General features: G+C 41.8%; 1 protein-coding gene across 1 annotated transcript in view; it reads right to left on the reverse strand.

The window, feature by feature from the left end:
• Positions 1 to 1,168: 1,168 nt before the first annotated feature.
• Positions 1,169 to 13,554, reverse strand: part of LOC128745104 (acetylcholine receptor subunit alpha-like) — a 75,440-nt gene continuing 63,054 nt past the window's right edge. The window contains exons 9-10 of the mRNA XM_053842091.1: positions 11,817 to 12,525; positions 1,169 to 1,369 (exon numbers count right to left, since the gene is read on the reverse strand). Coding sequence (XP_053698066.1) covers positions 1,169 to 1,369; positions 11,817 to 12,525 — 910 coding nt within the window. The remainder of the gene's footprint in view (positions 1,370 to 11,816; positions 12,526 to 13,554) is intronic.

The raw sequence follows: 13,554 nt of genomic DNA on the forward strand, positions 1-13,554 counted from the left end.
TCCAATATGGCCCGCCGTTCGATGATTTTAACGCTACTGTAATCTGGGTGGCTGTATATGTTTATTTTGATGGATTATGATTGGTATCGTGCGAAGAACAAGGTAAAAACATGCGGCTGGGATGAGTCTCTCCACAAATGCAATTGATTTAATTTCTACTAACTTGTGGTCAAAGAACAATTTTGAGCTTCCCCCATCATCGGTAGAAGATAACATGAAACATTGTTGCATTATGACTCATTGAGTGCTTACATTGGATTATTCGTTTTTGTGATTCACATTGTGTGCGTTTAGTAAACATTAGAGTATCAAATAGGATAACGAGGGTCGTGTTGATTGTAAAGTGATTTATTGTTTTTAATTAAGGATTCATACATTAAATCACTCTTTGGTATAACGATCAACAAGCTTTGAATAACGTATGTTTCTTCATTCGAATATAAATTTCTTTCGAAACTTAAAATATATTGAAATTATTATGATTATCATCGGACAATAAACTCGGTCTGGAGGTATGGAGAAAATAATATGGCGCTTTAATTTTATAACACATGATTATTAATTCTTGTGATATTTTGTACGTGTTTTCATAGAAAAGATTTTACATGTTTTTTATACTTGAATATTATGCATTGAAAGGGAATGATGTCGTAGACATTTCACTCTGTCAACACGACCGATGTCTATGCCATTTATTTTTTCAACATTCGCCTATGAATAACAATACAACTTTTTTCAGCTGTCACTCAAACAAAAAAGATGAAACATAGACTAGGTCTATGGGTTTCTAAAACCGAAAAGAAAACTCTACGACAAATTTTAAACACTAATAAAATTTGAAACAGTTCAGTCCTCTTAATAAACAATAGAAACACGACTGGCATTAAGATATACTTCCATTGTGCTACAATCCACCTGAAGTGGTCGGATCCCCTTGAGTGAAATTAAAAATGCTTCGTAAACTTTTTCCGCCCTCTCCTGCTGCCGGGCGCCGTTTCTCTGGATGATTATTTCCATTTCCCATTTCCATTCTTTGATATAGATATCACGCATTCGCTAGTAAAACTTCTGAGAGAGCAATCGTCGTTTGCAACCGACCGCCTGAGCGGCCACAGATATCGTCCGTGTGTCCGTCATTCGCTGCCGGCATCCGATGGGCAGTATTTGATTATAACACCGGCTTGGCAATATATGGCTTTGCCGTGGTTGTCGCAATTTCCGACATCTTGATATCGATCGGCACTCGGGTGTCGTACAGCGTGGGCGCCTGCAGGATGATGCCGGCCGTGCCAAACACGACCGCTATGGTGAAAATCCACAAGAAAAGCCGATCTAGTACCATTGCCACAAACTTCCAGTCTTCTTTTACCTGCGCGGGAAAAAATAAAATTGTGTTATTTCAGTTTGCATAACTGTCTTAGTCAATTTGTGCTGCGATTCCGAATAGTCTTACTGATGTACACACAATAAAGGATAAAGCGCGCTTGTCTTTTCTGAGCTTGGTCTTAAACTTCAATCCTACATTATTCTATGGTCCTATCCAAAGCTATAACTGCTCCGATTTTGTTCAAATTTTATGTAGTTGTGCCTTTATGGAAAGTGTTGGACTTATGTGTTTTATGTGATGCTTGGTCTTTTTTCGAGTTACGTTGGCCCTCCGGCGATACTGTATGGTTGATTGTAGGCTTTTCAAGCCTGAACCACTAAAAAATCAAAACAATGAACTTTGTAAGTAAGTAGCGGCCAAAACCAAAGGCCGAAACATCCGGCGGTATAAAAAAACCGTTTTCGATATAAAACTGACTGGAAAGCCGAAAATCCACCGTAAGTAATAATAACTCTAATCGGAACAATCGGCAAAGACCCATGCGACGAAAACGGACTAACGATTGGAAATTAAGAACATGGAACTGTCGGTCTCTAAATTTCCTCGAACGTACCCACGTGCTTTCTAAAGAAGTGAAGAGCCGCAAGTTCGACGTCGTAGCGCTGCAGGAGATATGCTGGGTGTGCAATGCACGTATAGGGATGGCCATACCATCTACCAGAGCCTGGAAAAAGTTTTCTTCTTTTATTACAGAAGTAGACCTAACCTACGAGTGCTTTCGAACAATAACAGCGTGCTGGCTCCCGATCTCAAAGAGATCCAGCGAGAAATCGGTCAGTCGAAGAATAATAGAGCCGCCGGAAAGGATCTACTACCGGCACAACTCTACAAAAATGGCGAAGAATCACTAGCAACTAAATGTGGCTGGGTAATTTCAAGGATTCGAGAGGAGTAGAAACTACCGCAGCAGTAGATGGACAAACCGTCTTCAAAAAGAGAAATAGGCTCGATTGCATTACGCTGATTAAAGCCGCCTACAAGGTGCTCTCACAGATTTTGCTCCTTTATTTATCTCCAATAGCATTACGCAGGCTTTATGCGGGCCTGTGACACTACGGATCAAATTTTCACTCATCCGATAAATCCGGAACACAACATGCCCGCGCATGAGACGGGATTTGGTTTGCAGCGGCAATTTGGCAGATCTTCCTCCAACAAACCACTTTGCGGCACCAACTTCTGGTGCAATATTTTTGCTACTTTGTTGTGGTGTTCTGTATAGGCTGCTATAATGTGGTAATGGTTTCTTGTGGTTGATAGCACAACCGGCATACAGCCCCTACATTTTTAAACGTAGTATTACTGAGATCTAGAGACTTTTTGAGATTGAACTTCAGATGTCCCTCGGTTGATGGGATCAGGAGAAATAGCCCTATTTATGCTATTTGCAAATAGTGAATTTAACAGCGGTTTAATAGGTAGGGGTGAGCACCATGTACTGCTTTCTGATTCCAAGGTGCAATCTTCTCTTCCATCGATAATAGATTGCATCTGAGGTCGTAGTGTAGTTGCGCCAGATGTAAAGCGCTGTAGTCCCTATCAGCGGCACAAACAGCTCTGTATATTTCATTTCAAGTTCCATGTTGAGTATTTCGACTCACGCGCATTTGACGCACCTGAGCAACGCACAATGCTTGTGAATGTCGACTATTCCTACACCTCTTTCTACTCGTAGTAAAGAAAATCTCTCCAGTGCCGATGCGCATACCTACTTGTTTTAATTTTCACCGCACCCTCCTCTCAAGATCTGCTAGGTTGGTTTTGCTTCACTTCACTAATCCAAAACTGTAGGTCAACAGGGGAATGGCAAATGGCAAATGGGGAATGGGAATGTTATAATTGATCGTACCTTATTCCCCGCGTTGAGGACAGAGTATAGGACACAGGTTCACTCGACATAAAAATTTATCCCGCAGCTCTATCTGTGGCGAATACTGGTGATCTGCCTGAAACCTTAGCTTATTAAAGAACATAGATACGCCACTCTTTGCCGATTCAATTGTCGTTAAGGTGGCTCCTGACGGCAAGAAGGTTTACTAACCTGGTATAGTGTTAGTAAAGCGTTCTCATAGCTGCACGTCTGGCTATATCATATTTCACTAACATTTATGTAAAACGAGAAGGCGATACAAAGCCTATGATAGTCTGGTAAACCCTGCCGCCAGTAGATAATGCTGATGGCATACTTTTTACTCATGTATGGGGAAATTAAAGACTGTCATATCTTCTTCTTCTTCAGCAGCATAGAGCCGGGGTGGCTCGCGCTGTTTCAAACTCTCGTATCCATTCAATTCGGTTTCGGGACACTCGTCGCCAATTTCCTAGTCGTCTCAGAAGTTGCAAATTACTTTCAACCTGGTCGAGCCATCGTGCACGTTGAGCCCCCCTGTTCCTGGTGCCGGTGGGGTTGTTGAAGAGGACTATTTTCGTCGCACTGTCGTCCGGCATCCTTACGACGTGTCCGGCCCACCGTAGCCTGCTAACTTTCGCTAGATGTACGATGGTAGTCTCCCCAAGCAGTGCCTGTAGCTCGTGATTCGTACGCCTCCGTCACTCTCCGCTTTCAGTTTCTACTCCGCCAAATATCTCGAACACGGAAAGGGCGCGTATGTCCTCCATGAGCAGCGTCACGGCTTCAAGTTCATAAAGAACTTCTGGTCTAATAAGAGTTTTGTACATTGTTAGTTTCGTGCGGCGGCGTACGCTTCCTGATCGTAGCGTTTTACGAAGGGCAAAGTAGGCCCGATTTTCCGCTTGAATGCGTCGCTGGATCTCCTTACTAGTGTTGTTGTCCGCGGTCACCAGCGATCCCAACTACACGAACTCCTCTACCACTTCTAGTTCGTCGCCGTCAACGGTTACCGTCCGTGGGAGGCGCGCGTTTGTTTCCTTTGAGCCTCTTCCTTTCATTTATTTGGTCTTCGACGCATTTATTTTTAGCCCAATTCTTCTAGACTCCGCTTTCAGTCTGGCGTAGATTTCCTCCGCCGTCGCAAAGTTCCTGGCAATGATATCGAAGTCATCTGCAAAGCCTAGAAGTTGGGTACTCTTGGTAAAAATCGTGCCTCTCGTTTCGATGCCCGCTCGTCGGATCACCCCCTCAAGAGCGATGTTGAACAGCATGCAGGATAAACCGTCACTTTGTCTCAACCCTCGCCGCGTCTCGAAGGGACTCGAGAGTGTCCCAGAGATGCGTACGTAACACATCACTTGATCCAATGTAGCTCTGATCAGTCGCGTCAGTTTGAACGGAAAACCGTGTTCGTGCATTATCTGCCAAAGATGTGATGCGTGGGCTCCATGAAACCCGCCTGATAATTCCCTACGAAACTTGCTATCTGTGCTATCGGTGACAACCGGCGTAACAGGATCTGGGAGAATATCTTGTAGGCGGCGTTTACCAGCGTAATACCACGATGGTTGCAGCAGTCTAGCCGTTCACCCTTTTTGTAGATGGGACAAACCACTCCTTCCATCCATTCCTCCGGTAGCTTTTCCTCCTCTCAAAGCCTCGAAATGACCCAGTGTAGAACCTTTGCTAGCGTTTCTCCGCCATATTTATAAAGCTCTGCCGGTAGGCGGTCCTTCCCAGCGGCTTTATTGGTCTTCAGCAGCCCGATTTCTCGTTTGACTTCTTGGAGATCAGGTGCTAGGACATTACTATCTTCCATGGGCGCTCCTAGGTTAATTTCCGTTCCGCCTCCTTCTGCGACTTCGCCATTGAGGTGTTAATCGAAGAATTGCTTCCATCTGTCGACCACCTCGCGCTCGTTTGTAATTAGATTCCCTCCCTCGTCCTTACACATATCAGGTTTCGGTGTGTAGCCCTTCCGAGTTTGGTTCACCTTCCCATAAAACTTGCGCGTGTCAGTAGCTCGGAATAATTGCTCTAATTTTTCACGATCTCTGTCCTCCTTTTGATGCTTTTTCCTTCTCAGGATCGTGGTCAACTGATACCTAGCTCGTCGCTATTTGGCCAGGTTCTCTCTAGTGGCAATACTTAGCTAATTTTTCCAAGCAGTTTTTTCCCCTCCACCGCTTGTTGGCATTCCCCATCAAACCAATCATTTTGTATACTCCGAGGTTCAATACCTAGCGCCGCGGTAGCGGCCTCTCCGATGTCCGAGCGTATTCTGCCCCAACCGTCTTCGTGGTTTGAAGCACCTAACTCCTCGGAAGAAGACAGTGCCTCATTCAGTACTCGCGCTTAGTTCTCGGCAGGTTGTGGGTTATCTAGCTGCCTGATATTCAGATGAGGAGGAGTGACCATACCGGTGCGGCAAACTCAAGAATACTGCGAGCAAGAGAGCAATACAGCGTTTTCAAAGCATAAATATCTTCAAAATCAGCGGCAACCCGATGGATGAAGCCAAGAATGGCGTACGCTTTGAACGAAATCGTGTTAATGTGCTCGTCGAACTTTATCTTGCTGTCGATTGTAACCCCCAGATCCTTGACGGAGCTGCAGCGTGTTATGTCTTGTGCGTGTATGCAGTATGTGAATCGTTGTGGCGAAGGTGGCAGTAAGAAATAACATTGCATTTCGATACATTCACTTCCATACCGTTTACGAGGCACCTAAAAAAATGTGAAACGCTTCACGATTTTGCGTGTCATTCTTGCGCAGGGGATTTGACATAGAATAGCTTTCTTTGTGTGCAAATTATCATTGCGACCAGTATTTGATCAATTGTGATATCGTCCAGGTGTATTTTTTGTATTCCGCACTTTGTTCTTTTTGCAGTATAACTATTGATTGAGCAACTGCTTATTATTCATGGTTTTTACTACTTTTCAACCAGTTTCGCTCCAGGAAGTATGGAGACTAATTATAATTTGCTTTTGGCCACTAGCTTTTGGGAACCAGCATCATTCTTTTGACTAGCCCTGCCTAGTAGCTTTATGAGGTGAGTGCCGGTTTCGCTCGTTTGCCAAGTTTATCGCAACTGTCAGTCTGACAGCGGATAGAGCGGGTCAGAGGTAAACAAAGAAGGGAAAAAAGTTTGACGAAAGAAAAACTGCAAATTCATTACTGAGTTGAAAGTTAAAAGATTGCAGCTCAAAGTAAAAACTAATGAAATTAAAAGCAAGAATAAATAATAGAAGTAAAGATTTGTTAAGCGAGAAGTGTTTGAGAGTTCATTAGGAAAGGTAGGAAAACTAATAAAATTATTTAAATATTTGAAATGCAGTATAAAATTCTGGAAACTATTGCTAGCAGTTAGAACAGAGGAGGAAAAGCGAACCAATAAAACAAAGAACACTAAGAATTTACTCACTATCCGATTTCGTCCTAAGCGAGGTCCCCGGGTGGACTAACCGGTGGGAGGGGTATAGTCACTTGATTAGTATCCCAAGCAACCAAAAGTACGAATTTTACTTGAAGAGCGAACTCCAAAGTTCACAATTGGTTCAAATACGGTTCCGTGGAACTAAATGCTTTAAAAAGTGCTGCGAGTACTTCATGGATACCCCAAGGCTGTTTGGATGCTACATGAAGTTCTGAAGCAACCTTAGTCGTTAACAAGTTCTGCGTTTATGCTTCTGGCCATGAAATATGACTGTGTTTATTTTTTTGTTTGTTTAACTTTCTGATGATCAAACAAGTAGAACCACAGAGAACAGACATCCAGTCAGGAACAAATTTTTCGGAAATTCTAGGATAAAATTTCAAATTAAAATCACCTAATATGCTAGCGTCCCCACCACTATAGTTTCCCAACTAAATGATTCTTTGATTTGTACACTGACAACCTTTGGCTTCTCTAGCGCTAGTATATATGGACTGTGAGCGTTATGCTAGCCCTAGAAGCTAGCTGTTGTGAGTTTAGTGTAGAATTTTATGCGCCTTTAGCGACATCATCACTATAGTTTCCTGTTATAAGAGTAGGTTTATTGACGTGCGAATCGGTGTACAGTACAGAATAAACTACCTAATATGAGTATGTCTCGATTGACGCTGTCTGTCTACGCTAGCTAACTAGAGTTCCTGAGAGTAGAGAGCCACGAATGCACGGCGGTATACTTAAATCATGTTTAAACTAGATAGCCTATGTATAGAGTGAGACCAAACGAAACAAGGTGTGTAACAAAATGAATATTATTACACGCTTTCTTTTTTTAACCTAATGTTAGAATTATGGACCGTTTACCCGCGGTCTACTCGGGGTTAGTACAGCTTAAACTACCCATTCACCGTAACGTTTTGGGGGTACCACTGTACGACCAGTACGCGTTACACGAGGACAAGCTTCAGGAGAGGAATCAACCTGCGGAAAACTGTGTATCTGTTGAGAATCATTGGGAACTTCCATAGAGGGATTCACACAACTATCTAGGACTTCATGATCATGTAACGATTCATTTAACACGCCATCACGGGAGCGACTGCCTAATGCATTTCCCGAGCGTAAGTTCTCCGAAGAATGTTCGTACTGATCGAAATTATTGGAACCTTTCAACGGTCTTGGTACAGTGAGTTGTTGATATTTTGGTGGATCATCTTCAACAAGTAAATCACTGCTGTTGAATCCATCATTGGTGGTTTTGGTAATAAATCTACGATTGCGTCGGAAATGATTTTCAAAGTTGTCTTTAAGTACATAAGAGCGGCCATTGACATCTCGCACAATTTGACCATAGTGCCATTCTTTGGAATTTTTTATGAAAAGGATTCGATCTGGAGACTTTCAATGGTGGAAGCTGTTTGGCTGAACGATCAAAGTATTGCTTCTGGGTCACACGCTTCTGTTCCAATCTACTACGAACTAGACGCTCATCAAGCGACTGTCGAATTAGAAGTGTTTCATCTATCGGTAAACGCGTTTTGACCTGCCTGCCAACGAATAACTGACTAGGAGAAAGCTTCATGCTAGCATGCTTATACTCGAGCAGACGATACTGAAACTGGTCAACTTCTCCAACTTCATAACACCGTTTCAGTATATTTTTAGCTATGGCTACGGCCTTCTCGGCAAGGCCATTGCTTTGCGGATAACGAGGACTAGAGAACTCAAACTTTATGTTATTCCTGTTGGCATACCTTTCGCATTCAAGGGAATTAAAAGGTACATTGTCGCTGCGAACAAGGGTAGGATATCCATAGCTGTTGAACAAGTTATCGAGCAATTTACACACAACAGACATTGTTTTGTCGTGTAATCGATCAGAGCAAATGAACCCAGAATACGCATCTATTAGCACCAACCAATCCTGGCCACCATACTCAAATATATCCGTGGAAACTCTTTGAAAAGGGTACTCTGGGATATCTACCTGTACCAGCGTCTCTTTACAGTTATTGCGCCGAAATTTCTCCCATATTGCACACGAAGAAACAATTTCCGTCAAATCATTTGTCATTCCAGGCCAAAAGAATTGAATTCTAGCTTTAGCTAGCGTTTTTTCAATTCCCAGATGTGAAGCATGCAACCATTTACAAATCAGCTTCTGCAGGTCAGTTGGTACGACTAAACGATGATTTTTAAACAATAACCCATTTTCATAATGAAGTTCATTGCGATGGCTATAGAAAAGCTGACTGAGATCATCAAGTTTATGAAACGACGGCCAACCTTGCTCCACATACTTCACTACGCGCATGAACCGTTCATCCGAGGAAAGAGTTTTCAAATAGCGATCACAATTGTCCTTTGACATACATGCACTCTTGGTCAAAGAATGCACAACGCTTTCAAGTTCTGGATTTGATTTATCCACTTCATACAAAATCCAGGTGTATACAAAATTGATAGTCCAGGATATTTCAACAAAATCAAGAACATTCGCTGTAGTCGTGGTGTAACATCATCGATATCTCTCTTCACGAGAGTCTCAAGAGGTTTATGGTCCGACTGACTGTAAACTCGCGCCCATACAAGAAGTGGTGGAACCGCTGGCAAGCGAATACTACCGCAAGAAGCTCTTTTTCAATCTGTGCCCATTTTTGCTCACAATTGGTTAGTGTTCGTGATGCGTAAGCCACGGGCCCGTGATCCTGCAACAATACACACCCAAGCCCACCTTTCGAGCTGTCCGTTTGAACAATTCACGATTTCTGTGGATCATAAATTGTCAACGTAGGCGCCGAACTGATGGTTGAAAGCAAATCATTCAGCTCGTTATCATGATCGTCATACCACTCCCATTTAGCACCATTATGGGTTAATTTACGCAGGTTGAATGTTTGTTTCGATAAATTCGGAATATACTTGGCTAAATACTTAAGAAGACCCAACAATCTGGCAACATCTGTAACGCAAGTCGGCTTAGGCATACATGTAATTGCTCGAATATCTTTATCGATTGGGTGCATCTCTCCTGAACCAATCACACTTCCCATAAACGTGACCTTAGTTCGGCGGTATTGTAGTTTATCAGCATCAAACTTAACATTATTGGCTTGAGCTCGCTCAATAACTTGAGCCAAGGCTTTATCGTGATCAATTTCATCTTTGCCCGAAACCAAGACATCGTCAAAGTAAACCACCACATTGGGAATATCACCAAAAATTTGTACCATTCGTCGTTGAAACATTTCCGGTGCGTTGTTTAAACCGAATGGCACATGACTCAACCTATATCTACCAAACGGCGTCATAAACGTCGTCAGATCCTAACTTCTACGATACAACTCCATTTGCCAGAACCCACTACTCAAATCGAGAACCGAGAAGAAATGTTTTCCTGTCAAGCGACTGAACAGATCCTCCTGAGTAGGTATTAGAAAATGTTCACGTTTTATGCATCTATTGAGGGGCTTTGGATCTAAACAAATGCGTAATTTCCCGTTCGATTTTTCCACCAACTGCATATTACTGACCCAATCGGTTGGGTAGTCAACTGGAGAAATCACACCTTCGTCCACCAAACGTCCCAGTTCAAACTTCAATCGGTCATGGAGTGCCAATGGAATCCTTTTCCGATAGTGCAATGATGAGACAGAGTTCTCTTTCAGAACGATCGAGCATTTTCCGGGAAATTTTCCTAATCCCTCAAAAATTCCACGAAAACAGTCTGCAATTGGCGATTTTCCGTGGGAAACTCTAAGCGACCATCAACCGCACTGAGACGTTTAATTAATCCAAATTCAATACACGATTTCAAACCAAGCAAAGGCTCAAACGAATTGTCAACCACAAGGAATGTGGCATCATACAAACGATCGCTGACCAAATCAACACAGGTAAGCATCACCTTTCCATGTATTTTTATTTTATTCGAACTATAATCAAGTATCAAAGCATCGCGAAAATCATCAATGGGAAGACGCAATTTTTCAACAATCTGGACGGGAATACAATTGACGTCGGAACCTGTATCCAGGTTTGACATAAGTTTTATCCAAGTGGGGACCTTTCGCTTGAATGTCTCTTCTCTGTGGTAGAACTTAAAACTAACCGAGATTAATCATGTTTATTTCACTCATATTTAATCATCACACATTTCTAGTCACAAACATAAATTAGAATGCAATGCTCTATATTTTCAAACTATATTTTCAATGCTCATCATTTGTGTTGTGCGGCATATCAATAACATGCTGTAGGCAATTCACACTTCCAAATTATTGTCTGGCTACGAAATTAAATGTCCTATAACTAACCCGCGTTGCAGAAAGCTGCTGCATGTTCTAAAACTAACTTACACTCAAGAATAACTCATTGGCAAAATTCACATCACCGGTATACACCAAATATGACGCAATGGATCAGCATAAACTTGCAACGCGGAATGCCCAGGTTCAAATCCAACAGCGGTGAATACATTGAATGAATGTAGAAGTTAGGTAGAAGTATAAAATAGAAATTAGAGGTACTAAATATAACTTTTTCTTGTTTTTCACGAAGTTTTCATCGAAGCTGCTTAGCGTTCTATGCAGCGAACTCAAAACAACTTTAAAGTTCGGTTAATTACTTTAAAGTGAAGCAGCTTAGCAAGCTATAGATCTATAGTCATAAAGCTGTTTAACCCTTCTTAGATACCATTATCCGAACTCTTGGTTGCTTGGGCACTTGGGTAATTACACGAAATTGAAATTCGTTCAACTATAATTTCCAATTGATAGAGTCTCTATTTCAAAGTCTGCTTTCTTCAATTACTTCCAGTATATCAGATTTTTTTTATGGCTGAAGGACATAGTTGATGCACACATTTGACATCGTCGGCTTGATAAATTAATGAATCATAGCATTATTTAGAATTTAATCTGTAATTTTAACATTTCGAAGTCCGTGAAAATAAACTCCTTATAATTGCCAATTAATTCATATAAAATCATATATTCATAACATGTATTTCGTTGTTTATTCCAATTCATTCTTTTTGGCAAATCCTTACCTGGAATCAATTCGTGTAGTTTTGAAAGATAGTCTAAGTTTATCAACTATCGGTGTACACTAAAGACATACAGATAGCTGCAGATACTTACTCTGGTGCTTTCTTCCTCCTTTCGAGTATGGTCGGCAATGTACGTGACACCGTCCATCGCCTTGTGCAGCTCAGGACATGTTAACCATCGATGTCGCGCCGTTATATCTTTGCCATCGACGCCGCCGCTGCAGACGCCACCACTTCCGCCAAGACCGCTGTCTGTTGTGTTGATAATCGGCACACTTGGCACGGCAGTTGATGTATGAATGGCACCGCCACCCACTCCGTTATTGTTCGTTATTTGAACACTACTATCTAAACCAGTTCGACCATCGTTGAGGAAAAGATTATTACAACAGCTTAGATTACTTCTAGTAGTAGTGTTAGTTGCAGTGTTTATTATCACATTTGTGCTAGTTTTACTCGTTCCGCTGGTGCTAATGCCAACCCCACCTGCCAGACTAGTCTGGAAGGTACTGTGAGGATCAAGTAGGGCAGCGCCGGCACTTGATAGACCACCGGTTGTTGCTGTCGCTGCCTGCTGCGGAATGGGAACCGCCGTACTGACCGACGACAGTAGATTTACGTTGATCGGTGACATCGGGGAATTGTGATGGTTGTGATCTTGGTAGGGCAGTGTTAGGTCATCCATCAGGTTAATGCCGCGCATCCCATGATGGTAGTGATGGTGATGGCTTCCGCTTCCACCCCCATGGTGGCCATGTGGATGATGCGTCGGGCTGCCGTGTAGCCGACATGTGTTTATGCTGTCAACGGTAAAGTAATTCGGTGTAATTAACAAGAAAATTGAGGGATAGGTTCTAAACACGTACACAGTCACGGGGAAAATGTCAACACAGAGGTACGTTGTATATTTCATGCAAATGTAATCAATCACAGTGAGACCTGACGGGCTGTCAATTACGTTTGTAACATATTCATGGGATTTACACTCAGTTGGGTTTACTAACACTCAGCAGTAGCAAGTATGAACACCAAAAACTCCGCTATAGTTAAAAATTATTTACATAATTCCTCTGTAGATATTCAGAAAACCTCTATTTTCTTTTTCGCGGAAGAGGAGTTATTTATAAGTCAATTCAATTCAATTGCAGCGCTAAATCATGTATGTATTTATTCCATATTAATTAATAAACAAACAAATTAAAAACACATGCATATGACCAATGAAAATATTTACATTACACGTAGGTCATTGATTATTATTATATGCTTTTGGTATCGACCATTGATTACACATGAAAACCTCAACTATCATTAATATAGCTGGTCAATCGAGCAATGGCAACTATCATGTATTTGCTCAGCAAATACAACAAGTTGAATTCAGTAATTACGTTACGCAAAATAATAATTTTGGGCTATTTAATTTTATACAGTCTGGGTATTAAAGCATACATCACATCACACGCAATAAAATTAAACCTGAAACGTAACACCAAACAGTCAACAGATAGCAATGATGAGCATAGGCGGCAGCAGTGGCTTCTTTCGAATTTGGATGCATTTCGGCAAAAACTTGCTCCAAGTGGTTCACCGACAACACGCCGGCTTTCATCCATGGGATTAGCCATTTTAGCATCACACGCAATTGAGCATTTTTCAAAATTGTCGTACAGATTTGGACCAAAGTGTTCCAGAGTTTCATTAACACGGACATAGTTAATGGACCTATGAATAAAAGCAATATTAAAAAAAAACAATGCCGGAAAACTTCAAGGGATTCCGATTTTATCAAAGACCAGTTAGTTGAAAAATTTGAACCAAGCGTCTTA

This window comes from Sabethes cyaneus, chromosome 1 (assembly GCF_943734655.1).
Source record: "Sabethes cyaneus chromosome 1, idSabCyanKW18_F2, whole genome shotgun sequence".
NCBI lineage: Eukaryota > Metazoa > Arthropoda > Insecta > Diptera > Culicidae > Sabethes > Sabethes cyaneus.